This window comes from Bubalus kerabau, chromosome 9, assembly GCF_029407905.1.
Source record: "Bubalus kerabau isolate K-KA32 ecotype Philippines breed swamp buffalo chromosome 9, PCC_UOA_SB_1v2, whole genome shotgun sequence".
In the NCBI taxonomy this organism is placed as follows: domain Eukaryota; kingdom Metazoa; phylum Chordata; class Mammalia; order Artiodactyla; family Bovidae; genus Bubalus; species Bubalus kerabau.
This window is the reverse complement of record NC_073632.1, coordinates 15,901,447-15,928,542: the sequence shown is the minus strand read 5'-3', so window position 1 is coordinate 15,928,542 and position 27,096 is coordinate 15,901,447. Positions and strand designations below refer to the sequence as shown.

At 37.1% G+C, this 27,096-nt stretch overlaps 1 protein-coding gene across 4 annotated transcripts in view; it reads right to left on the bottom strand.

The window, feature by feature from the left end:
- The window catches only part of ADGRB3 (adhesion G protein-coupled receptor B3), an 884,916-nt gene that overhangs the window by 143,522 nt on the left and 714,298 nt on the right, over positions 1 to 27,096 (bottom strand). For all 4 annotated transcript variants that reach the window (XM_055534757.1, XM_055534756.1, XM_055534759.1 and 1 more), the window contains 2 exons: positions 26,495 to 26,598; positions 22,111 to 22,213 (listed from right to left, as the gene is read on the bottom strand). In XM_055534757.1, the coding sequence (XP_055390732.1) occupies positions 22,111 to 22,213; positions 26,495 to 26,598 (207 nt within the window). The remainder of the gene's footprint in view (positions 1 to 22,110; positions 22,214 to 26,494; positions 26,599 to 27,096) is intronic.

The following is a 27,096-nucleotide window of genomic DNA, read 5'->3' as shown; positions in this document are numbered from 1 at the left end:
ATAACCTCAGGTATGCAGATAAAACCACACTTATGGCAGAGACAGAAAAAGAACTAAAGAGCCTTTTGATGAAAGTGAAAGAGGAGAGTGAAAAGGCTGGCTTAAAACTCAACATTCAGAAAACTAAGACCATGGCATCTGGTCCCATCACTTCATGGCAAATAGATGGGGAAACAATGGAAACAGTGAGAGACTTTATTTTGGGGAGCTCCAAAATCATTGCAGATGTTGACTACAGCCATGAAATTAAAAGACACTTGCCCCTTGGAAGTAAAGTTTTGACCAAACTAGACAGCATATTAAAAAGCAGAGTCATTACTTTGCCAACAAAGGTCCGTCTAGTCAAAGCTTTGGTTTTTCCAGTAGTCATGTATGGATGTGAGAGTTGGACTATAAAGAAAGCTGAGCGCCAAAGAATTGATGCTCTTGAATTGTAGTGTTGGAGAAGACTCTTGAGAGTCCCTTGGACTGCAAGGAGATCCAACCAGTCCATCCTAAAGGAAATCAGTCCTGAATATCCTTGGAAGGATTCATGCTGAAGCTCAAATTGCAATTACTTTGGCCACCTGATGGGAAGAACTGACTCATTGGAAAAGACCCTGATGCTGGGAAAGATTGAATGTGGGAGGAGAAAGGGACGACAGAGGATGAGATAGTTGGATGGCATCACCGACTCTATGGACATGAGTTTGAGTAGACTCTGGGTGTTGGTGATGTACAGGGAAGCCTGGCGTGCTGCAGTCCATGGGGTCACAAAGAGTTGGACACAACTGAGCGACTGAACTGAAATTAACTGAATAAAACCAAAAAATCTAATGCAAGCTGAACTTATGGAATTTCTGAAATTCTATCTGTTCTAACAGCTTGAGACCTTTGCGTTACAAAAACATGCATTTCCCTGCAGGGTTTTGAAAAGTTTCCCAGCAACACTCATTAGGAAAGGCCACAGCTATAGATTAGCTTTGCTGCTACTATTTTCCTTTAAAAATAGACAATTTTCTATTCAGTACTGTATCTGCATATTATTATTCAAATACAAAAGTCTATTGTAGAAGAATGTGAAGATACTGCAAAATCACCAAAATCAAGTGAACTGCTATGACTTTAAGACACAATTTTGTCCTTCACTGCATTTACTGACAATTACCATTAGGAAAGATTTTTGTTTAAGAGAATAGGGCAGATTTGGTCCATATGCAGGTAGACAATATTCCTAAATAAATTTTAGATTTAGGAACTGATTCAGACGTATAAGAAACAAAATAATTTGCATCTCTAGTATGCTGATATATCATGACCAAGTTGTTAGGAAAATGAAATAGCAACTGCTAATGTCCACATTTTAATACCAGGACACAGGCAAATTAGAATATATGAATAAAACATGCTAAGATGGAGTTTATAGAAATCACAATAAAAACGTTAGACAAAAAATCATTTTTGCTTCTAGGTAGGAATCCTAGACACTTAGAGCCATAAGGAAATGAAAGGCAGGTTCCATTTAACCCCTCCAAGCAGAGTCCAACCCCCCTTTCATTCTGGCCATCCAACCTTCACCAAACATATACACACACATTTCCATTTTGCTGTTAGGCAAACTGCTGTTGAGATGAGCTAGACTTGCCTAAGATCATCTCTTGATGAGTGACAGGGTTAAGATTTGGGACTGGGACCCCTTTTTGCTGTGCCAAGCTTACTGTGAAAGGACGTCTGGAAGGAGGTGTGAATACTAAGTAAGACCAAGCTAAAAGACTTATTTCTGCTCCCAGTGAGTCAGTCAGGTCACTCCTTAGAGAAAGCCTGGTGAAACATATGGAAGTAAATTGCCTCACTATATAAAAACACAGACATGATGGACGATAGCCCACCAGACTTCTCTGTCTATGGAATTTTCCAGGCAAGAATACTGGAATGGGTTGCCATTTACTATTCCAAGGAATCTTCCCAACTCAGGGATCAAACCTGTGTCTCCTGCATTGGCAGCCAGATTCTTCATCACTGAGCCACCTGGGAAGCCCCTTACACACAAAACAATTCCCCTCAAATCTGCACTTACCCAGTCTGTTACGTATTAAAAGAAAAAGATACATTAAAATTTATTTTTAAGTTTAACTTTTCATAGGTTCCTCCCTCACATCCTCTCTCTCTCTGTAATATAATTACCAAGAAAAAAAAAAAAAAACAACAACCCTATAACTCAGCACCAAGTACAGCACACATACATACATACATTCATGAATATTATATTTAAAAATAGACTTTATACAAGGTATCCCAAGGAAGAGATGGTTTCTGTTCTCAAGAATTTGAGTTTAGAAAGATTAAGTTTTTTTAACTTCTAGTTAACTTTTCTCCAGTTGCCAACTATAATTTTATAGTCAGGAAAATGTGGATTATCATAACCTAAAAGCGAAAGATTACCCAGCTTAAAAAATTCTAGAACTTATTTTTATTCTCTGCTATATTCAATGCCTTCTTATATCTGATTTCAGAAGCATATATAATATTTATATGTGTATATAATATTTACATATTTGAACATTATTGAAAACAGATAAGTAGGGAGAAAAATCTACGAATATATTCTTGTTAAACTTTTCAAGGTGAAACTAAACATATTTCCCCGAACACAGGCACAGGAGAAATATTAATAAATGCAGTCAGAGGGCTGACAAAGTTGGCTGCAACAAGGTTAGTCATTGAAGACGTCTATCTTTTACTTAAAATTATTCTCCATGTAGGCCCAGCTATTGTAGAGTCTCATTTGCTTGGAGCTTAAAACTTGCATTAATTTTCTGTGAAAGTACTGACTCACTTTCTTATTAAGCAAATTTGAAATGCTATGATATTTTTGGCTTTGCCAAATTCCTTTGTCTTAATACCTAGTGTTTTCTCCAGGAAGGTCAAAGAGTTACTATTAATCTTCATGACACTGCTGTGACATATTCTTATCCTTATCTGACACATGGTAAAGCTGAGGTCAGTAGATTACACAGAATTGACCAACACTGGAGAAGTACTAACAGCAGAACTTCAGCCTTGCATTTATTATCCACCTTTCCCTTTTCTTGTACAAGCTCTTGAGACTAGTAATTCTGAACCAGGATGCTCATCAGAACCACCTGCAGGGTATTTTCAGTCTATTCATGACATTCCTGAGGGCAAAGTTTGGGCAGGACTCAGGGACAGTGAAGACCCTCCACGTGGTTCTCAGTGCCTGAGCTCCTTCACCGGCGCTGACCGCGACTGCTGTCTCGGTAGTTCCCTAACATACGCACTTTGGTTCTTTGCGACTGACATGTACATTCTAGTATATTTTAAATGGATAATCAACGAAGACCTACTGCATAGCACAGGAAACTCTGCTCAAAATTCTGTGATAGCCAAAAAAGGAAAAGAATTTGAGAAAGTAATAGATACATGTAGATATATAAAACCGAATCTCTTTGCTGTATATCTGAAACGAACATAACTGTTAATCAACTATACTTCAATATAAAAGTTTAAAAAACATATTTCCCTTTCTAAATCATCTTTTAAATGCTTATTCCATTATGACAATTTAATAATTTCTACATTGGGACACTGGACTATATACTGTTTAGTCTTTAGATAAATGGTTGTGAAAGCTAATATTTTTGACATATAAAGGTACCTTATTTTTTATTGACTTTGTAATATTCACTTTATTGAATGCATTAACTTTAATATTTTCATACTCTGCATAATTCTCAACCTTCTTCATTTCTATATACCTGTAGATTCAACATGCAAACATTCCATATGTCGACAAGTTGTCCCTTTTGTGGCTCAGACTCAGTTGTGTCTGATTCTTTTTCTGACTCAGTTGTGTCTGATTCTTTTTCTGACTCAGTTGTGTCTGATTCTTTTGCGATCCCATGGACTGCAGCCCACCAGCTCCTCTATCCATGGGATTCTCTCAGCAAAAATACTGGAGTGGCTTGCCATTTCCTCCTTCAGAGGATCTTCCGGATCCAGGGATCGAACTCATGCCTCTTGCTGCTCCTTCGTTGGCAGGTGGATTCTTTACCACTAGTGCCACCTGGGAAGCCTGTCCCTTTAACTAGCATTCTATGAAAAGGACTCCAAAATTATATCTTATTCATGTTCCCTTAAAGTGCCAAGAATAAGAAATAAGCATGGCTGGGTGGGATTACTTGTTATATTTAAAAATATAAAAAAGCAATTCTTCTCTATTAACAATATTTTCAACTCTGAAACTTGGTTTGTTCTGTAATCCTCAAGAAGTTCTTTACATATCTTAGAATTCTCTCTACCAACAGAAGTAGTTGTCTCTTTTCTCGCCTTCCTTGTGAATACAATTCCATTTCTGAAAATGGAGACTGAGCATTTTCTTTATGTTGCTAGCTATGGAGATTTCATTCAAATTCTCCTCTTTTCCAACAAATGGGCCCTGGAGGCTCAACTCGGATACTCTTCATGTGTGGACTTGACTGGAGGCTGGTGAAGAGGCATAAACACACGCCAGCAATCTCCACTGTAAGCTAATCACCACATCTCTACAAATGGATAGATTTGCCAACAGGCGTTAAGGATACTCTTTGAGTTGCCTTGCGTGCATCCCCAAAGAATCTCATTTCCCCTTGACGTGCATAGCTGAGCTCTATTATCACCACAAGAAATTACACGTGGGTATCCAGGGGAGAATGCATGCTGAAAATGCACTTTGCTCACAAAAATCACACCATCTCCTTTGGAGACACAAACACAGACCAGTCAACTCAATCTTAAATATAATCAGCAGACAAAAATGGAAAATAATTAACTTTTCCCCCATCTTTGGAATGCATTTTTGTCATTTGTTTTCAATCGAGTTTATCACTGCTTGCAAGTCATGAAAATAGGTGAACAGTATTTTATTTACTTCAGATGGCATTTCTTTTTTACTTATAACCAATAGTTAATAAACCCCCAAATGAGAGGACTGCTGGATGCAGGACTGCCAATGATGCAAATGAGTGCAAGATGGAATCTTCGCACATTTCAGGGGGGGGAAAAAATGTCCTTATTGAATAATAAAAAATATTCAACAAAGAAAATCTGGGAAATAACTATGAGCTTTTTAGCTGTAGGATTTAATGATCAAAGAAAATGCATCACTTTTTCTTGACCATATAGAAAGCAAAAGGAAAAATGATAACATAGAAATAGCTATGTTACATATTCCTATTTCTGTATCTCTGAAACAGCCTCTCAGGGAAAAACAGAAAAGGCTTTCTCATTGTAAAACACAATTTATACTCCACAAGATCCTTTCTAGTATTTGGGAAAAAACAGGCACACTCATGGTTGCACTTTATTAGGAAAGAAGGAGCAAGCCCTATTAATGATACATGGGTAAATGTCTTATTTTACCTTTTGAATAACAACATTCATTATGTTTGCATTAATAGGCAAAGAGTGGCTATTTTCAAATATGTGGATGCTGAGCAATTTAAAGGAAGTCAGATATCAAAATATTACCTACACTTCAAATAAAAACCCGGTCAGTGAAATTTAAAACATCAATGGTTTCCAGACAGAATAGTCACTTACTGGATTTTTAAGCTTATTCTCATTCATTGGAAATGAAGTCAAAGGTGGTGGTCTGCTTGGCACAGATTCTATTTCTTATGCTCTTTTCTTCCCCTCAATCTGAGAACTGCTTTGCTCCCATGCAAAACTGTGCCTCTCACTCGCTGGAGGGGAACACAGATGCTCACTCTCTAATTCTCTGCAAAGACTTTTTGTGCCTAGTTATAAAAGGCATCAAGAGACAGGCCTGCATGCCTAAAGAGAAAGTGGTCTGTGAACTTTTGATCTTAGGCACAATTTTGCCTCAGCTGGTAATTAACAAGCTCAGGAAATGTAAAGAAGATAAATTCAGTCTGTAATTGCATATGTTTTGATGAAAACAGATGCCATCTTGGAAGGAAAATGCTCCACATTTTAAAGAAAACATATGTAGGAAGTAATCAACTGAAAAGTCCCCATAGAGTGAAGGATTAAAGAACAAAAGCAAGGGGAAAATTGGTTGGAGAAGAATATTTTCCCTAGAGCAGGATACAGCTCCCCCGATGGACCTATGTTCCCTCTCAAATGTTTCTCCCGTTGAAACAGGAACATTACATCAGAGCCAAAACAAAACTGCAGTTTATAACTCTATTTTCTTTCTCAACATCCTATCCAACTGATCACAAAATCCCAGTGATTCTACCTCATGAAGTCAATGCATACCCACTGCTACTAATTTAATAACAGTCACTGAAAGCAGATACCGGTTCTTTCCTACATTAACCAGTAGCGTCAGTGCAATGCCAGCAAAACGGCAAGCTTTTTTGCTGTTGTTGAAATTGACATGTTGATTCTAAAGTGTATTTGGATATTTAAAGTTTCTGGATTAGGCAAATCTAGGAAAGGATCTAGATTAGACAAACAATCTTGAAAAGGAATGAAATTCGGGAACTCAAACTTTGATTTCCAGACTTACTAGAATTTTATTTTCTACAAAGGTACCAAAGTAATTCAAAGGGAAAAGAAAAGTCCTTTCAACAGATGGTGCCAGACAGTTGGGTACCCATACAGAATAAAACTGGACCCCAACACCTATATGTACAAAATAATATAAAAACATTATTTTGTTGTACCAAAGACCTATATAAAAGCTATGACTATAAAGTTCACAGAAGATAATTTAGATGAATATCTTTATGACCTAGAGAAGTGAACAAGGATCTCTTACAGAATACTCACAAAATAATAACTATGAAAGAAAAATGTGATAAACTAGACTTTACAACATTAAAAGCTACTTAGGAAAAGATGCCATTAGTAAAATACAAAGGCAAGCCACAGACTGAGATAAAATAATATGCATCTATATATATATCATATATGTGAAAAAATATACCCAGGTCCCCTGCATTGCAGGCAGATTCTTTACTATCTGAACCATCAGGAAAGCACCAAAGTGAAAATGTTAGTCTCTCAGTCATATCCGACTCTTGGGAACCCATGGACCACAGCCTTCCAAGCTCTTCTGTCCATGGAATTCTCCAGGCAATATACTAAAGTGGATATCCATTCCCTTCTCCAGGGGATCTTCCCCACCTGGGGATCAGACCTTGGTCTTCTGCACTGCAGGCAGATTCTTTACCATCTAAGCCACCAGGGAAGCCCATAAATGTGTGTGTGTGTGTATATACATCATATATATACAATTCCTGGTGGCTCAGATGGTAAAGCGTCTGCCTATAATGCGGGAGACCCAGGTTCAATCCCTGGGTCCAGAAGATCCCCTGGAGAAGGTAATGGCAACCCACTCCAGTATTCTTGCGGGGAAAATCCCATGGACGGAAGAGCCTGGTAAGCTATAGTCCATGGGGTTGCAAAGAGTTGGACACGACTGAGGAACTTTCTTTCTTTCTTTCATATATATATGACTTGTATTTAGAATACTTTATTTTAAAAGCCCCTTACAAAGCAATAATAAAAAGACAATCCAATTTTTAAAAGGGAGGAAATACTTAGAGACTTCACAGAATTGGCTCTAAAATAGCATAAAAGCACATGAAAAAGAGCTAAAAGCTTTTAATAAGCTACTACTTATTAAGATGTAAATTTAAATGTTCACAAGGGTGAATACGAACCATCTTGACTGCTGGTACAAGTGTGAAATGGTACAACAATTTTTAAAAACTGTTGCGCAGTTTTGTTTTGTTAAAAAAGACAACTCTAATTTATCAATATTCTGTGGTAAACTATATGAGAAAATAATCTGAAAAAATGGATAGATGTATTAACTTTGCTGTACACCTGAAATTAACACAGGCTTGTAAATAACATATACTTCAATAAAATTGAAAAAAAAAAACAACTTTACTTCTTTTTAACCCAGCAATTCTACTCCTAGGTATTTAACCAAGAGAAATGAAAATACTTGTCTGTCCATAAGCTTTTATAGGAAATTTAAAGCAGCTTTATTAAAAACAAAAACAAAAACAAAACTAAGCTAGAAATAATCCAAATGTCTCTTAATTGGAGAATGGATTAAAAAATCGTGGTACAGTCACACAATGGAATAACACTCAGCAACATAAAAGAACTAACTCCTAATACACACAACATGCAGCTCAGAGACACTGAGACAAGTGGAAAAGGGCTGAATGGAAGGCACTCATTCTTAGATTCCATTTACATGAACTTTCAAAACAGACAAAACTGAGGTATGATGACAGAAACCAGACCAATGGCGGCCTCTGGCAGAGGTGGTTGGAGGCAGGCAGAGAGCGTTCCAGGTGGGGGGAATGTTTCCAGTCTTGACTGTGGTGTTGCTTACTTGATGCATGTCGGTAGTAATTCCCATCCCATCATTCACGGTACCTTCCCCTGTATGTACACTGCACCTCAAGTAAAAGCTTGCTGTTTGCCAGACATTGTCTCAGGTGTCATTTTATTTGATCCCCATAATGTCCCATCCCCAACTCGAGAAGGGAGTGCTAGACCTCCTTTTCATCCACTGAGGAACATTCGAGAAGTGTCTGCTATTATGTCACGGGCGCTATGCTGGCACTGATTACACAGCAAACGATGTCCCCTCCCCTCTTACGGAAAGATAAGATGACCAGTCATAGTGATTATGATGAAGAAAAATAATGAGCTCCTTCAAAAGAGCACTGAGCAACTGTACTACAGTGAAGGAAAAAAAAAATATGAGCGAGAAGAAACCGTGCGAGTGTTCTGGGTCGAGGACTGGCATTCTAGGGAAGGTCTCTGAACAGGTTAGATGTGAGCTGTAACCCTCTGTCAGTTCGCTCAGCTGGTCCAGGAGAGGCTGAGAGAAGGGCAGGGGCCCAGCCCCAAGACGGCAAGAGAGCGTGGCCAGGCCCCGCAGACAGAGGTGAACGCGTGTGAGTGGCCTGCAGGCCACTGAGCCAGGACTGGAAGAGAAGCGTCACTTCTTAGCCAAAGGATTTAAAGCAGACAAGTGTCACAGTCTGATCTACAACTTTAAAACATCATGAGGCTGGTGTGTGGAGAATGGTTAAGCAACTAGACAAAGGACACAGAGCCAGTGGGTGACAGAGCTTAAAGACTGTTCACTTGAGGATGAAGGAAGCTTCCACTCCACCTGCAGGGATGAGCCAACTCACAGCACATCCTCCAGCCAGGCAGCCTCCAGATGACCGTGGATCTCACATCTGACCGCAGCCCCAGGACAGAGGCTGAGCACAGTGGTCCACTGAGTGAAAGTGAAAGTCACTCAGTCGTGTCTGACTCTTTGGGATCCCCATGGACTATATAGTCCATGGAATTCTCCAGGCCAGAATACTGGAGTGGCCTGTCTCTTCTCCAGGGGATCTTCCCGACCCAGGAATCGAACCAGGTCTCCTGCATTGCAGGCAGATTCTTTACCAACTGAGCTATCAGGGAAGGCCGGCCCACTTACATCATGCCCAAATTTGTTACTCAGAAACTGGGAGGATGGCAAATAATTCTTTGTTGTAGGGCCATTAAATTGGAGGGAATTTGCTTCACAGAAATTTCATCTGTACAAAAGGTGCTCTTCCTTTAGTATACGGGATTCATTTTGTAGCTTTCTTTCAGAAATTATGAAAATACATAATAAAAGTTTCTAAACAGAGAAACATATGCTCTTAACTGTTTGAGTAAAAAAAACCAGAAAACCAGAACCAATTTAGATTTTGTAAAAGTAATATACGTCATTCTTTTCTATTAGGAAAAATCATTTTAAAATACAAATAGAATTTAATTAACAATAAGAATGTAAAATAGACACTGATAAGATTCATTGAAAATTCCTCATAGTCCTATGTGTCATCTACCACAGACACATCTATAGAGATATGCAAAAACTACGTGTATTATAGTTTGATATAGAACATATATCCAGGTCTTCATCATGAATATTTGTGAATTAAAATTTAATTTCACATATAATTTAATATTATTTGTTATTAAAATGATCATTTTATCATACAGTTCTACTGCTTAAGCTAATGATTTCTTCTTTACATTATAGTTGAAACTTTAATCTTTTAGTTTGCTAGCAGCCTAGATAACTATAAATATTTTAATTTATGCATTTTGAATGTCATAAATCTTAAATTTCATAGTTAGGACCTAAATGCAACTCAGTCATATGCCTACTTCATTTTTTTAAGGCTTAAGATTTTAAATGAGCCCACTAGCATCACAAAAGAAGTTTAATCTTCAAATGCGCTGTTTTTCTGGTAAGAGGCATTAGTGCTTGTGCTTTAGTTCTAAGTTTTGCTATAGTAATGCTTATGATCTAATATACATAATAATTATTCAATTTTTAGGCTAGAGTGAGGGCCAGAGGCTGGGAGGTAAAAAAGGCCATTTATGGTTGAATTCAGTGGGATTAGCTGGACTCTGCCATCCCTCCTTCCTGCGTCAGCTGTTACCTTTATGCCCAAGACTGTCAGATGAGAGACACTCTTTAAAAGGGGCTTTACTACTTATTGCTGTACTGTAAGAAGCTTCCTTTTACAAAAAGCTAGCTTTGTTGCCTGATGTACGGGGCAACTGTTAGCTACTTTCAGCTTCTTCAATTCATAAAAGGTCCTGGTTGGTCGAGAGTGATTTGATTCACATTTCATTCTAATTTTGTATATACTGGTAACCAATAGTCACCATATGTGAAGAAACTCTGGGTTTAGTCATTGCTCCAAAGAAGGAATTCAAAGTGCTTTCCCCTCCTTTATCTCTGCAGAAGCCTTTTCAAAAACTGTCAAAACTCTCCTGTTCTAGTTCTGCAGGTGGAGATTCAGAACTGAAGGTCATTTTTACATAAAAGTATCAGCCTAAAAATGGATTGGCCTCAGCTGACATTGTAGTTCTTCCATTCACTTGTATGGTAGATGCTTCTAGAAAACTCAAACTGCCCACAGTCAGCAAACGATGACTTCATGCCAAATCCACCACATCCATGTCCTAATGCACATGTTGATGCCGTTTTTGAGCTACAACAGCTATGCTGAGAGTTGTGATGGAGGGTACATGGCTCACAAAGTCCCAAATATTTATCACATGGCCCTTTACCTTCCAGACTTACAAACCTTTGAATTAGATTCTGAATTATTTATGAAAGGAGTTCTCTTTGGATACAGAGTTAGCATAACAGAATATTGAAAAATTTGTTATCATCTTATTTCAAGGGACTTTCACTTTTGTGAGAATGTGATTTAAACTGGTTCATTTTAAAGGGTCATTTTTTTTAGTACTTTAGGATGTATTCAGAATTCTCATAAACATTATCAGTCATAATGATACAACACAGTTCTCGTGTTGACATTAGACAAATTTCTGACCATTTCATGTTATGTACCAAGAAGAGGGAAAGTGAAAAATTCATACATTAGGATAAACTTGTAATTCATCTGCTGGTTTGATTCTAGGAGATAAAAACAGAAAATCTTTAACCTTTTGTCGTACTCTTAGAAAATCATTCAACATCTCAAATTCTCTCTTAGATAACTCAGCATCAAGTTAAAATCTGACTTACGGTCATCATTCAAAAGACCATAAATAACAAATGTTGCCAAGGATGGAAGGAAAGGAATCCTTGTACACGGTTGGTGGGAATGCAAACTGCTGCAGCCACTATGCAGAGCAGTATGGAGGTCGCTCAGAAAACTAAAAATAGAGCTACCATATGATCCAGCAATTCCACTCAATGGGCGTATCTGGAGAAAAGATACAAGTACCACAATGTTCATAGCAGCACTATTTCTAATAGCCAAGATATGGAAGCAACCCCAGGGCTCGTCAACAGACGACTAACCTAAGAAGATGCAGTATGTATATATATACACACACACATACATACACAATTACAAAATAATGAAATAATGAAAAAGCCATAAAAAGAATGAAATAATACCATTTGCAACAACATGGATGGACTTAGGAGGATATTATGCTAAGTGAAATGTTATACAGACAAAGACAAATACTATATGTGGAATCTAAAGAATAAAACAAACCAATGACTATAACAAAATAGAAGCACAGTCACAGGTGTACAAAATAAACTAGAGGTTACTACTGGAGAGAAGGGGGGGTGCAAAAAAAGGGTAGAGCACTTGAAGGTACAGACTACAATGTATAAACTTAACTACAAGGATACATTATACCACATGGGGAATATAGCCAATATTTTATAATAACTGTAAATATTGTATAATCTTCAAAAATTGTGAATCAGTATGTTGAATGCCTGAAACTTTCCTAATAGTGTATATCAACCATACTTAAATTAAAAAAATTTCCAAGTAAACACCAAAAAAAAAAAAAATTGACAGCAAACCATAGCACTATAAGCTGCCCCAATATTTTACAAAATATTTTAGCTCTCTTTGGAGAGAGGACACTGTAGGAATGTGGAACCAAGTCATTTCTAAGATTATTTGAGACTTAATCACAATCTCTTTCCTACTGCCTTGCCATGCTCTAATCACTGGAGAACCTGGCATTGCTTATTGTAAATCATATGACCTTTAAACCAAAAAGAGTAGATGAGATTCAGAATGTCAGGGAACTCTCAAATTATTTATTTTCCATGTATGCAAGGCTAGTATGTCAAAAGAATATACAACCCAGTACTATCATCCATGATATGTCTCCCCCTCCAAAAAAAAAAAAAAAAAAAACAAACCCAAAACTTATCAAAAAACAAATTAAAAATTGAACAGAAAACAGATGAAATCTGGAGTCAGATGCCCTACTGTTGAGCCACAAGGTCCTTAAAATATGATTCAACTAATCATCTCTTATCAAAGAAAGGTCTCAGAACAAGCCTTTAGTATTTTTCTCAACTTCTTTCTCTCATCATAGAACAACAATAACATAAAAATTGATCTAGGCTGAAATTATTCCAAATAAGCCCCCCAATGTACAAGTGACTTTACTGCTGTTATGTGACCCCTCATTTCATAGATAGAGCCACAGCTTCATTCATTCAACATTTATTGATTCTATACCATGTTTAAACAAGTACTAATACTAGTGGTCTCACAGTGAGTGGGCAAAGTCGATCAGTAAATGAAAGTTATAGAATAATGTTGTTGGTGCTAAATACAGAGGTATGTATATACCACATGCTAGGGCTTCCCTGGTGGCTCAGAAGGTAAAGAATCTGCCTGCAGTGCAGGAGACCTGGGTTCAATCCCTAGGTCAGGAAGATGCCCTGGAGAAGGGATACGACTCCATTATTCTTGCCTGGAGAATTCCATGGACAGAGGAGCAGGGCACAAAGAGATAGGCATGACTGAGTGACTAGTATGTTCACTTACTTTCCACCCCATGCTATGGAGGTGTTGAAGGGCTACACAAGGATGATTTACCAACTTCCAGAGGGTGGTAGGAGTTTTATCGGGCGAAGTGAAAAGTAAGCACAGAGGCAAGGATGGGTCTAATGCACATGGGCTAGGATGCTCCAGGAAGCACAGAAATGGGCCTGCAGAGCAGGCCAGAGAGCAGATGTAGGAGGCCAGATGCTCTGCTGGAGGCCACCTCAGCCTGGAGAGATATGAGTGCTTTCATAACTCATCAGCCCAGAAAGAGTGCCCTTTTTTATGTCCTACAAATCCAGTTTACATACTAGAAGCAGCTCTGAATGTGTGTAATGTTCAGAATGGGGGGTTAACCTCATGAGTCCTACAGACCCACTGTAGAGTTAGGAGAAAGACTTAATCGGGTGGGTGCTTGCTTTTCCTTTACATATAGGAATTTTTGTACAGTAATATGTTAATACAAACAAAGGCTAAGTGAGCAGACCAAAGCAGGAAGAATGTTCTAGCATTCTAGAACTAGAAATCATGAAAGCCAGGTCTAAGGTGGGATGGCTGGGATAGACACCAGTGATTGGCCAATTTGAGGAGTTTCTAGGTTATCTGGAAAATATTTCTGTACAACTGCCTAAGAATAAATGAGCAAAAATAGCTGGAGTATGTTTGACACTCTCCAAAGCCCTGCCAGCACACAAGTCTCCCTGATTATTTCTTGGGGAGTTTTGTCCAGCTCTGGAGACTGACCCAAGAACACAAATTGAATGTCCAAACTGGCTTCCTTGTCCTTCAAGATAATCTGCTTCCTGATACTGCAACCATTTGAGTCACTCCTTATTGTTAAATTATTCCTCTTTCATCTCCGGTGCTTGTTCCAAACCCATTCTTCACATTGATCTTTTGCTCTGTGTTGAAGTTGACTTCAACAATGTGATCCTTGGCTCATGCCACACAAAATTGGAACCATAGAGTCAGGGGATAAGAAGGTTGAAGTGGGTCAAGAGAGTCTCTCTTATCCCACTGCCTCCACTCTGTGAGCCCCACACCAACAGGATACAATAAACCTGACTGCCAGGAGCCAGAGGAAATCAGGAAACTAACCTACTCTTCAGTTCCGTGGTCTAATGGTTTTCAGAAGCCCAGGAGAATCCTGGTAGAGTGAGTAAGATATCTCAAAATGGATTCAAATGAATCACATGTAAGCTTACTACATCCAAATCCTTTTACAAACATCATAGCAAGTCAATAAATGGGATTTAAAAAAATCTAAATAAGAAGCTTTGACCTCAGCCACAGGGATCACAAACAAATTTGAGACAAAATAGACCGGCATTTGGGACATTCTTGGCAGGAAGTGACTTCTATGAGTGAAATTATGAAAAAGCACATTTCTTTTGAAGGATGAAAACATTATTTTACACGACTTCTCAAGTGAGAATATTCACATTTGTGGGCTTTCAGAGTTTCTTTAACTAAAACCCAGAAACCAGATTGCCTTTAAAGCAAGTCATCAATCACTTGGAGCTTAAATTGGGCCTTAAGAAAATAGTCTTGATCACTATGTTGGCCTAGATTTTGTCTAGAGTCGGGGACCCTGATCCTCGTAAAACTAACCACAGCTATTAGCTCTATAGATACAAGCCTAACTGATGAATTCAAATAAATGCATTTACTCATTCATTCAATAAAGATCTATTAGATATTTGCTGTACTTAGGTCCTATGTTGTCAGTGAATTTAAGAATAAATATAACCTAGCCTTGCCCTAAGAAGTGGACAGCCTGGCTGGAAACAGATAATAGAGTACAAGATAGCAGTCTTGCACCAGGAATCACAGAGTCTCAGAGCTGGTGAACCTAACTGTGGAGGACAGTGAAGGACTTCCCGCAGGAGGAAGAGTATCAAAGGATGAGTACGAGTCAGATGCAGATGTTTTGGAAATTGGATGGGGTGCAGGGGAGTAACAGTGTTCCAAGTGAGGGGAAAGCAAGGAATAAGCGACCTCCATGATTCTGATGAACTATAAGTAGACTGGTATTGCTACTGTGATAAAACAAAAGTCAATAAAGTAGAGCAAAAATGGAAAGGTCAGCCTAGGTCATGTTTAGCATTTCTCAAGTTTGATAAACTGCAGAGCTATTTCTGAATACAATTTATTCCTGAGCCCCAACATATTAATGCAAGAAAATCAGTGACTAGAAACCTTCATAGATAAATAAAACATGCTCACTTCTTGTGTCTGAGCAGAGTTTGAAAATCACTTCTGTAGTAAGTGAGACAATAACAAATGTTTGTCCAAGGGAGTGGAGTGGTCAGATTTCACTTTTAGCTCCATGACTTGTGTTACAAGGTAAAGAGTGGGGTTAATGATGCTGGAAGCAGTAGACTAGTGAAAGTGATTCGTAGCTGATGGAGGCAAAAATCTGGATTTGAGAAATAGGTGAGGGTACACCTGGCCCAGGCCTGGTTTATTCGATTTACCAAGTGAGGGAGAAGGAGATAACTCTCAAGAGTTCCAACACATGTAGCTGGGTTGGAGAGGACAGAAAACACATACAGTTTATATTGTATAAAATGCATACATTTCTATATAATGTGTTTGGGTGTGGGGTGGAGACAAAACGGGGGAATTCAGTGGTGAACAGAAAATTTGACACAAGGCTATCTGGAGCTCAGATGCATGTCCACGAGTCATCATCATCACCATCACTATGATCACAGCAACTGTTTAAGGACTCTTACAAAGTGCCTCATATATACTGTCATGTAACCTTGACAGAAATACTATAAGGGAGATACTGAGAAGAAGCTAAGGTGTATCGAGCCCAAGATCACAGAAATAGAAAGCAGGAGAGGTAGGGTGCTTGGGTCCCTCTGGCTTAAAATGCCTGATCTTTACTTTTACCCCAAAGAGATGGATGTCTCCAGGGAAACCTGGAGAGCTCTGACCTTCAAGAGATGGGCAGACTGTTTCAGAGGGTATGAGGAGAGACAGATTGGTGGATGAAAACACACCGTCAATATTCCTCCCCAGAAGCTGAACACTTATACATTCAGAGGCCAGGGATGGAAGTAAACATGTGAAGAATGTGGGTCTCTGGCAAAAGGCGGCCATGGGAGAAATGGCTGAATTAGGGAGCGCTTCAACCAATGAAAGTATTAAAATTCAAGACTTTATTTTAGAAAAACACAATTCTGACAATGCAAAGACATCTTCCATTAGAATAATCACAGCCTTCTAGTTTGGCTCAGTTTTACTGATTATCTCTACGCAAACTATATAACAAAAACATGACAACATCGATAAAGGTGAAGTAAGCACCAAATGTAGGAAGAAAATGGTGTACAGTTTGTGACTTTTAAAAACTGCTCCAACACAGTTTTTGTATTTTTCGCAAGACTGAATTAAAAGACATGGCCTATTATGTAATTCAATGGCCCAAACATAAAGAACTATGAGAGAAATTCCTTCCAAAGAGTGATAAAGATGTGTCTGCATATCTGAAATAATTCGTGAAGTTTCCCTAGACCTGTCAATGAGAACTTTTGCTAAGTCTCCTAGATCTCCTGGGATTAGAGTTAGTATGTATCTTCACCCTCTCACATTTAACTATTATTTTTTAGAATAAGGATGTCTATTCAGGATGTCTGTAATTTATTTTATAACGCGTTGGTGTTCTTGGTATGATACTATATTGGTGCCTGTTATTTTAATCTTTAATTCTAGGAGCTGTCTAGGAATGCACAGAACAAGGTGTTCAGCTGACCTTGTATTTGAAAGGGTTATACTCCAGAGTCTAGCAGAGTCAGCTGCAAGACCTTTTGATTTGGGTAGATCTATCCACAGTCAACACTTCAATTATGAGCTAAATACAAAAGATTGATTTTTACTGATGAACTAGTGTCTAGGCAATTATTATGGTGGATGTATCAGTGGCTTCCCTTTGGTGAACATAAAGGTATTCAACATATGCAGATGAGATATTATAGCTAAACATGTCTTAATCTAAATGGACTGCATGGAAGATTCCATTGGTGCCTATATCCTGTACCTTTTAGAGACGAGGCCCATAGTTTTATCCCCAGTTGTACTGAGTCCAGACACTGGGTTAGGAGGATTCCTGATTGAAAGATGCTGACTAAAGGCACAGATGCCTGCTTCTAGAGTGTTGCTCTGTCCACCTCAAGTGAGTGTGCTTATAAGATGTGACCAAAGTATCTAAAATGACAGAGACCCACAGTTTCACTGTGTTTACAGAACAGGTTTTGCTCTTGATTTGCTAATAAATGTTTATCTAATAAATACCTGACTGTCTGATTGAAATTAGACTTGGCTTGCTTTCATTATAACCTGGCAGTGAGTTTTTGGTTGTGGGGAGAAGCTCTCTCAGAATCTTCTTGGGTGTTCACTACTATCTAATCAAAAAAACAATTTTGCTAATTTTGGCTTCCATCAGTAAAAAGAATGCTGCTGCTGCTGCTAAGTCGCTTCAGTCGTGTCCGACTCTGTGCGACCCCATAGACGGCAGCCCACCAGGCTCCCCCGTCCCTGGGATTCTCCAGGCAAGAACACTGGAGTGAGTTGCCATTTCCTTCTCCAGTGCATGAGAGTGAAAAGTGAAAGTGAAGTCACTCAGTCGAGTCCGACTCTTAGCGACCCCATGGACTGCAGCCTACCAGGCTCCTCCATTCATGGGATTCTCCAGACAAAAGTACTGGAGTGGGGTGCCACTGCCTTCTCCGAAAAGAATGCTATGAAATGGTTAATATGATAAATCATCTCAAAGTGTTCTAGAAAAAGATAGGTATACATTTTTGTGATTAAAAAAACTATTCTCTGAAAATATGTTTCCAAAATACTAGGTCCAAAATAATCTACATGGCTCAACAGAAAACATTTGCATACTTTAAAGTACAAAGGAAATTCTAAAAATAAACAACATTTGAGTGATAAAAGAACATCCTGGTTGAAATTTAAAATGCACAAAGAAATCAAAGGGCAGTGACATTTTATGAGATAGCTTGAAATACAATGAAATCAGTTATAATTACATTTTATCACTGCATTTTAAGAAGAGATATAAGAAATTGCATTTGATTCCTCTCTCTGCTGCCAGCAATTGAATCTATAGTTCAAAGATTTGAATACATCATATTTTAAACAATGGATCATTTCAGCTTGTTTCTATCCCAACTCAAAAGAAGGCAGAGATACTCAGTAGTGAGATAATTGAATCAATTATAATTTGGAAAGCAATTTCGAGAAAAATCACAGTCTGACACTTCAAAACTATTCTGGACCTCAGCATCAAATACCAGTTTCTACACAAACTACCCATGACACCTCTCAGAGGCAATACCAAAGAACCTGTTCATCAAGAAATCCTCTCAGATGTTTCCAAGTGTGGAATGGTAAAGCATTAGTCAGAGCTTATCCGGGAAATAAAAGATAGGAATTTGATCAATTACAAAATGCCCAGGGCAGTGATGGGATCCTACACACAACCTAAAAAATTTACTGTACTCACTGATCATATATTACTTTTTAAAAATATTCTTTTGAAGTTTATACAGATCATAAGTTCATACAGATATTTCATTTTGCATGTTTTCTTTTTTTTTAATCATTGATCTCATAACAGTGAAGCAGGTATAGCTTTTCACAAACTGCTATTTCACATAAAAAATAAAGTGAGGTCAATTAAATTGAATTCAGCACATGTATCATAATCAAATATACAATTATTTCCCCTGGAAACCTGATATTGTTGAGAGTGATTACGAATAAAATCCTAGTGGGTTACATTTTTCTTTCAAAGTCACTCCATAGTGGATTATTCTAAGCTAAGAAGATCATTTACTCAGACTTAATAAAGCAAAATTAACATAGCCTGAGAAAAAAACCCATAATTTTTCATTTTCTTCATCATCACCACCACTTACCACCCGCTCCTCCCCACAAGCATAAACAACTGTAGGAGCAGAAATCAGCACAGTCTGTCTGGAACAGAACCACCAGGATCCCAAAACCACATAGAACCTATTCTGTAAAAACAACTATGCTGACTTTTTTTTTTTTAAACTAAGCCCAACGTCAGTCATGCTGCATAATCAGAAATGAAAAGTGAAATTAGACTTGTCTTATTTTGCCTTTGATGTTATAATAATCACAGATATCCAAAAGACATTCTAACTAAAAAACAAAAAACAGGACATTGAGAAACTGGAAAAGCCCAAATGGGCAAGTAGAATGTAATTTCTCAAGACTACTCTAGTTTCTAAGTATTACTATGATTTAGACCTATTCAACATAGCACTCACTTGCTACATGTAGCCACTGAGCACTTGAAATTCACCGGGTTCAAACTGAGATGTACTATAAGTATAAAATACAATCCAGATTCTGAAGACTTTATTAAAAAATGTTTTAAAATATTGTATTAACATCTAAAAATGTTACTTATATTTTAAAATGGTCATCTTTTGGATATATTGAATTAAACACATTATTAAAACTGATTTAGCTTATTTATTTTTACTTATTTTAAAGTGGCCACTAATATATCACTATCAGATATGTAGCAGGCATGTGTGGCCAACATTGTATTTGTATTGTACAGCAATGATCCAAAAGAAATAGACAATAACCATTACAACATGTAGAAAACCTCGTGGGAAATTCTACTAGTCAAACCATTTGGCTCAGAACTTGTAAAAACTTTGGCACATAGTATAAAACAGTTTTTACAGCATATTTCCTAAGGAAGACCATGATGTTGGGAAATAAGAGTGTTTGGAGGGTAAAACATGACAGAAAGGGAGGCTTTGGTGGGAAAAAAAACCCAACTTCAACCACCAGCTAAAGCTAACTCTAGCTCAACTGTTTCTGGTGCCCAGATCCAGTAGGTGACTTCTGCTTCAGAGGGAAACTCTCCTTTTGCAGGAAGGTTCAAGGATGAAGAGTTAAAAGAATTATGACCAGGTGAGAACAAGTATAGGAGTTCTTCTAAGATCCTGCTCAGGGAACAGTAAGAACAGGGGTGAGGTGGGTGATGATTGCCTGCTCAGTATTCTTGGGCTTCCCTGGTGGCTCAGCTGGTAAAGAATCCGCCTGGAATATGGGAGACCTGGGTTCAATCCCTGGGTTGGGAGGATCCCCTGGGAAAGGGAAAGGCTACCCACTCCAGCATTCTGGCCTGGAGAATTCCATGGACTCGCAGAGTCGGGCACGACTGAGGACTTTCACCCTACTTGACTTCCAGGCCCCTGGGGGGCGGGTGTCTCCCACGCTATACCCGCACCCTTCCCCCTCACTGCCCCTCTCTCCTTTCCTCCCCAGCTAGTTTGAGCCCACCCCCACTGCCCTGTGGCGCCCAGCGTCCCCTTGGCTGGCTGCTTCTCACACTTCTTTCTCCTCTCAGTTTCAACTGCACCTCCCTCACTCTGGCCTTTCTGTCTGACTTTCCTTTTCCGGTGCATTTCTTTGCAAACTTAGGTTAAACAGTCAGAAGGGAGACCTGAAATATATTTTAATAGACTTTGCATTTTCTTATCTCATCAAAGGAAAGAAATGGGGCAGGGGGAACAAACCCTAGGCACTCAGATACATGAAAGGTGGATGTGCCTTTTACTTCTGCAGGGCCCCTTTCTGGACGCTTACTGCTGTTGCCTGTTTTGTTTCTGTCTGACCCTTCACTGTCTTCCAGTCTTCCTGCAGCCCAGACAGAATACAGGTCAAAACAAATCTTCATCAGAATCATCTAAGTAGTTTTCCAGGACTTTCAAGACCCAAAATCAGATCCTTTGGGTGGGAATCAGATTCTGAGGAGTGCAAGTTTAGTAAAATAATAAAACTATCCATAATATTCTGATGTTGATGTCTGTCCTACAAATACCTAATATATTAAAAGAACCAATTGAAAAGTATATTGGATGTTCCAAGAATGACAGGGTATAGGGAAAAAAAATTCAATTATTGACCTTAGTATTTGAAAAAAATTAAGAACAGGCCCAAATTGACAAATATTATCAAAGCATTTTTCAACATAATTTCTTTGAGATTAGGGCCATTTAATTTAAGATTTCTATTAGTGGTTTCTTGGAATGTATTTAAAAGTCATTTAGTAAAAAGACTGACAATCATTCCTCAAAACACATGGTTATTTAACTCAAGTCATACATTTTTATATTCTGCTGAAAGTGATTATTCAGTTAAAGAACTACAATACTGTTTAAGTGTAAAACTACTTTTTGGTTAAGTTAAATTTTTTTGAAGAGCATAACATGTAGAGTCACTTTCATCTAATGTTCTCTTCGATTATTGTCTAAAAAAGCTTTTTGGTGGATTTTCAAGAGCTATGTTACACTTGTTAGCAATTTACAGTTGAATTTAGGAATCAAAATGTTAATCAATTAGGCCAAAACACAGGAAATCTTATTACAATTAGGATAATGAATTAAAAATTCGTGCTTTTGATGTTTCAAAGTTTTGAACTCATAGAGCTTTGATATAATGTTTAATAAACACATATTTCTACTATTATAAACAGCTTCTCAATCCCCAAGAAATTAAGTCAAAAGCATGTATTTCTACACTGGAATACATAATACTTTAATTCAGAACAAGATATTTTTACTTTTAAAAATAATTTTGTCAGAAATTCCCCATTTTATTAAGAAAAAACATTTAGATTATCAATAAGCAACTTTAGGTCACAACATAAACACAGAAAGAAAATTAAAATCATCACCAACCATACCTTATTATGTGTCTGAGTCTGTCCAACCAGGATGAGGATGTTGGATGAGATGATAGACAGGCAGAAGTTAATTAGAATTATGGACCTCTCAGAGCGGATGTACCTAACCAGAGAGAGAAAGAGTGCCCGACGTTAAAGTTCAAAGGAAAGATGAAAAATTCTCTATTACACAAATTGGCAGAACTCATCCAGAAAAAGATACACTAAGCTGCAGGCTTTACATGAGAAAACATATAAAAACCAATCATTTTTAAGAAAGATTATGGCAAAACCCACCACAATATTGTAAAACGATTAGGCTCCAATTAATATAAATAAATTAATTTAAAAAAAGATTATTCTTTGAGACTCAATTTTATAGTGACATGTGATATCCAAAAGACCTTTAAATTTTCTTTTCTTTAGACCTTAGTGTAGACAACATGGCATTTCTGACAGAGGCTAAGTTGTACCTCTGTTATCACCGTACAATTTTTTACTAGAAATAAAAAATTTCTTTGAAGTATGTAAATTAGTATAAGAACTTTTACTATATATGTATATATAATATGCTAATTATCACCAAACTCATCAATGGGTGAAACTCTAGAACCAAAAAGAAAAAAAAATCCACACAAATTCTAAAATATCCCCCCACCCCGCACCATTTACTAGAAAGATACCATTACTTTCATGAAACCACATTTTCATCCACTATGTCATTATCTCAAGTTTTTTAAGTACTTAGGTTGTTACTCTTTACATTTTTCTTTTCCTGAGTAATTGTTCCAGAAATCAAGAAAAAAGAAAAGGAATCTTTATTGCTAAAGATTCCTTTCCCTTTATGAAACCACATTTTCATCCACTACGTCATTGTCTCAAGTTTTTTTAAGTACTTAGGTTGTTACTCTTTACATTTTTCTTTTCCTGAGTGATTGTTCCAAACCAAGAAAAAAGAAAAGGAATCTTTATTGCTAAAAACTAACCCCGTCCACAAATTATTCATCATTAGGCTAGAAAATTACTTGGCGTCTGGCACCCCACTCCAGTACTCTTGCCTGGAAAATCCCATGGACGGAGGAGCCTCCTGGGCTGCAGTCCATGGGGTCGCGAAGAGTCGGACACGACTGAGCGACTTCACTTTGACTTTTCACTTTCATGCATTGGAGAAGGAAATGGCAACCCACTCCAGTATTCTTGCCTGGAGAATCCCAGGGATGGGGGAGCCTGGTGGGCTGCCGTCTATGGGGTCGCACAGAGTTGGACACGACTGAAGCGACTTAGCAGCAGCCATATTTTACCCTTATGAAGAAGAGTTTATATACGGTCTATCACATAATTTTTAAGTGCATCAAGAATGTAATTCATGGAGAAAACTGCTCAGAATCAAGTGTTCTACCAGCTGTTTACCCTAACAGGGTAGTAGCTATTTCGCTTTCCTGTACCCAGTGGCAAATCACTGAATGCCAGTTTAAAAAAAAAAAAAAGAAAGATGTATTTGTTCTTGCCGTGTATTTGAGACTGTTCGATTTGTATTAGAACATGAAATCACTGTCCACAGCAGGCGTGGGCTTCCCTGTGCAGGTTACATGCGGGTGCGAGAGAGCGGGAGACACTTTAGAAAGTAAAATCTATCAAAGTTCTTTCTCTCTGCTGTGAGGAATATGAAGGCAGAGGCCCTACATTCCACCACATAGTTCAGAAAAGAGTGCAGAACAGAAACAGGAGTAACAATAGAATATAAAAAGCAATTTTTAACATAAGAGAAACTTCCTTTCTTCACAGAACATAGAAGGAGCCTAAGTTGACTCTCAATTAAAAAATAAAAATGGGCTCAAGAGTAGCTTAATCTTGTCCCTGCATTATCAATATCTAAAAATATAATAAACCACACACTGGGATACTGAAAACATCATCAAATGTTAAGTTGCTTCTTATTTTGTGGGTGGGATATGTATCACAAAAAGTTTAAGGACTGCACAAACTGACCCTTTATGTGATATGAAAGGCTTCCATGACACCACAAGTACATAGATGTTATTTAAAAGTTTTCATTGATATTATTTAGTCAGTAAATAGAAGAATCAGGGTAATAAGGACCTAGACTGACCAACCTGCAGAGTTTTTCCATTTTCATTTCCTTTGTAGTATTGTTGCCTTAAAATTTTATTAGTTATCTCAAATTTGAAAACTTTTTATAAAAATGTTTTATGTTTTAAACAAAATTTGTGAATGCATCATTTCAATATATGGGCTGAAAGGACATGCTCAGTTGTTCTTTGATGTAATAACAACTCCACAGAATATATTTATAGGTGGAGAGAACGTAACAGTGGATTCATTTTTTGATGAACATTTTAATAAGCTATATGAGACACCAACACATTTCAAAGTAGTAATTATATATAAAATAATTCTGATGTTCACATATTTTATATATCATTAGGAAAGCAAAAATTATAAATCTCTTAATTAAAAAAAAAGGCAGTTGGATCCTGAGCATTCATGCTATAAGAGCCACTTAATATCAATAGTTTTTGAATCTTGAAACTTCTATCAAATTATGAATATTACTTCAATTCTTCTACCTGTAGACAATGAGCTGATGGCCACTAACTGTTAGGAATTCAAATTTATGTTGTTTCTGGGTACTGTCTTTTATACTTCTAAGTGTCATGTCAAAATTGGGTAGATACTTTCAGCTGGTAATTCCTGGAAAACTCTTACAATAGGTGATTTTCCTGGATTTTCTGTACTACAGAAAACTTTACTAGGGACGAATTAATCCCATACTTCTTGGATAAACTTTTTATATCATTTACACCAGCAGTGTTTGTGCTAGCATTAGCCATATGTGTTGAGGTGTGAAGAAAAGGTGGAACTGGTGACTGAACTCCATGTAATGAGAAATGGAACTTAGTCCTGAATATCTCAGTGAGTATGAATTATGATGCTACTGATGAACTGTGATACCATTACCTAGTATTCTGGCCTGTAAACACTGCATTTCCTTAGAAGAACCTTTTAGGCAACTATGGGAGAGAAAGGCTTCTTTCCAGTCTTTGCTTGTCTTGCTCTTATATTATCAGGACAATGCCTGATTGACTGAGCCCTGAACCCAGGATTCTACTGTCTACTATGCTATGCCTAGACCAAGCATCTCTTTCGTTTCATAAGACTGATCATAGATTATTAGATTGTCTTTCTTAGCATTTCACTACCCTTCATGGGAAGGCAGAACTTCTGTTACATATCTGCACCAACAGACCAAGAATGTATACATACTTTAGTTTTGTGTGAAGCATAAAAATTTTAATATCTTTGACAATATACTATCCTGGACAATTAACTTTTGTCTTCAAAAGAGTAAAAAATGTAACAAAAAACTTTTTTTCCAAAAATAGATGTCAATCAAATGACCTTTCTTTAATATATTATAATTAATTTTTGGATAGAATTGTTTTTTTGTATTAAGTAAAAGATAAGTAAAATACTAGGGCTGGCAATCTTTACAATTTTAATATTTCAAATATTCAAACAATAATATACAATTATCTAGTTATTAATATAGCAACTGTTTTTAGAATATTTTTAATAAAAATGGATATAAAAATGTTTAACATTTAAAAATTTATTGGGAAGTTTTGTTACATACTAGCTAACAATATGTCAGTAGATATAATAAGCCTTACAAGTCTAATATTCTCATTAATAGAATAAGAACAAATCTTAGGAAAATACTATATTTTCACATAATATCAAGCAGATGCAATTTCATATATTATGGAACAGTATTTTTCAATCACTTCCTCTTGTCTATGTATTTTTTCTGACTTCTTTTAATCAGTTTGTCAAAATCTGACTTATTGGAAACATTCAACCAAGAAACCTTTTCTAAAGCTTTATGGTATTTATTATGTTAATATATTAATATTATAGAAGATTTTACTCATTGTCTGGGACACATTGACTTTATGTGTTTAAAACAAGAATTTGTAGACCATATTTCTATAACAGAGAAATTAATTTGACTGTATCAATTAAACTCTCAAACTCAATAGCAGTTGGGATAAGTATAAACCACACATTGACTGAATTTGGGGTATTAAGAATACTTGGGGATAAGCAACTTGTTGAAGACTACCATCATTTGAATTGAGTGTGTATGTGTGTATGCTTCGCTTATTTTCTTATCATAGGAAAATATAGAGAAGAAAATTTAAGTAAACACTTACTTAGCACTTTTGAGTTCATTTATTATAGTTCAAGCAAAGCAATTATAGCTGTTTTAAAGGTACTTTTTTCAGTAAATCAAGAAAACATGAGACATATAGTAGTTATCACATTCTCTGATTTAACTCAGAATAACAGCATTCCATTTGAAGTGTGTTAACTGATTACATACCTCCATAACGCTGCATAGACAACTGCTAGGGTGACCAAGGCCAAGCAAGAAAGGCCACTGCCTACGATTAGGGTAACTGAAGGTGTACTGGAGGATTCCATGATCTGCAGATTAAACAAAAGAAGCACACAAAAAAGAGAGAGAGAAAGAGGATTTTTAAAATAAATTAAAATAACTTCTAAACTCAACCAAACTATCCTAACACTCAAAAATAGCCAATATAGTTGTTATAGTAACCAGATAATTACCCAGTAACCACTCTGTTCACGTATTCTCAACCCCTAAAATGACTAATTCTAGCTACTCCCTCTCTCCCACTGTGAAGTAATGAAGGCCTTAAGAGTTTTCAGTGCTTGATTGTGGCATATACCCACTTATTGCTTTCTAAAATAAATCACTGAAGTTACAACTTGGTCAGCATTAACGTGTTAAATTTTCTCTAGCTGATATTTGAAGCAGTATTCATTTTTCTTCAACTAACAACAGTTCAGTTATTTTACAATATGTGCTTTTAGCGAAATGTACCTTGATCCTCCTATTTACAATGCATTATGTTATACAAATGTGGTAACTAGATATTTAAAAATGTTCAAACTTTCTGA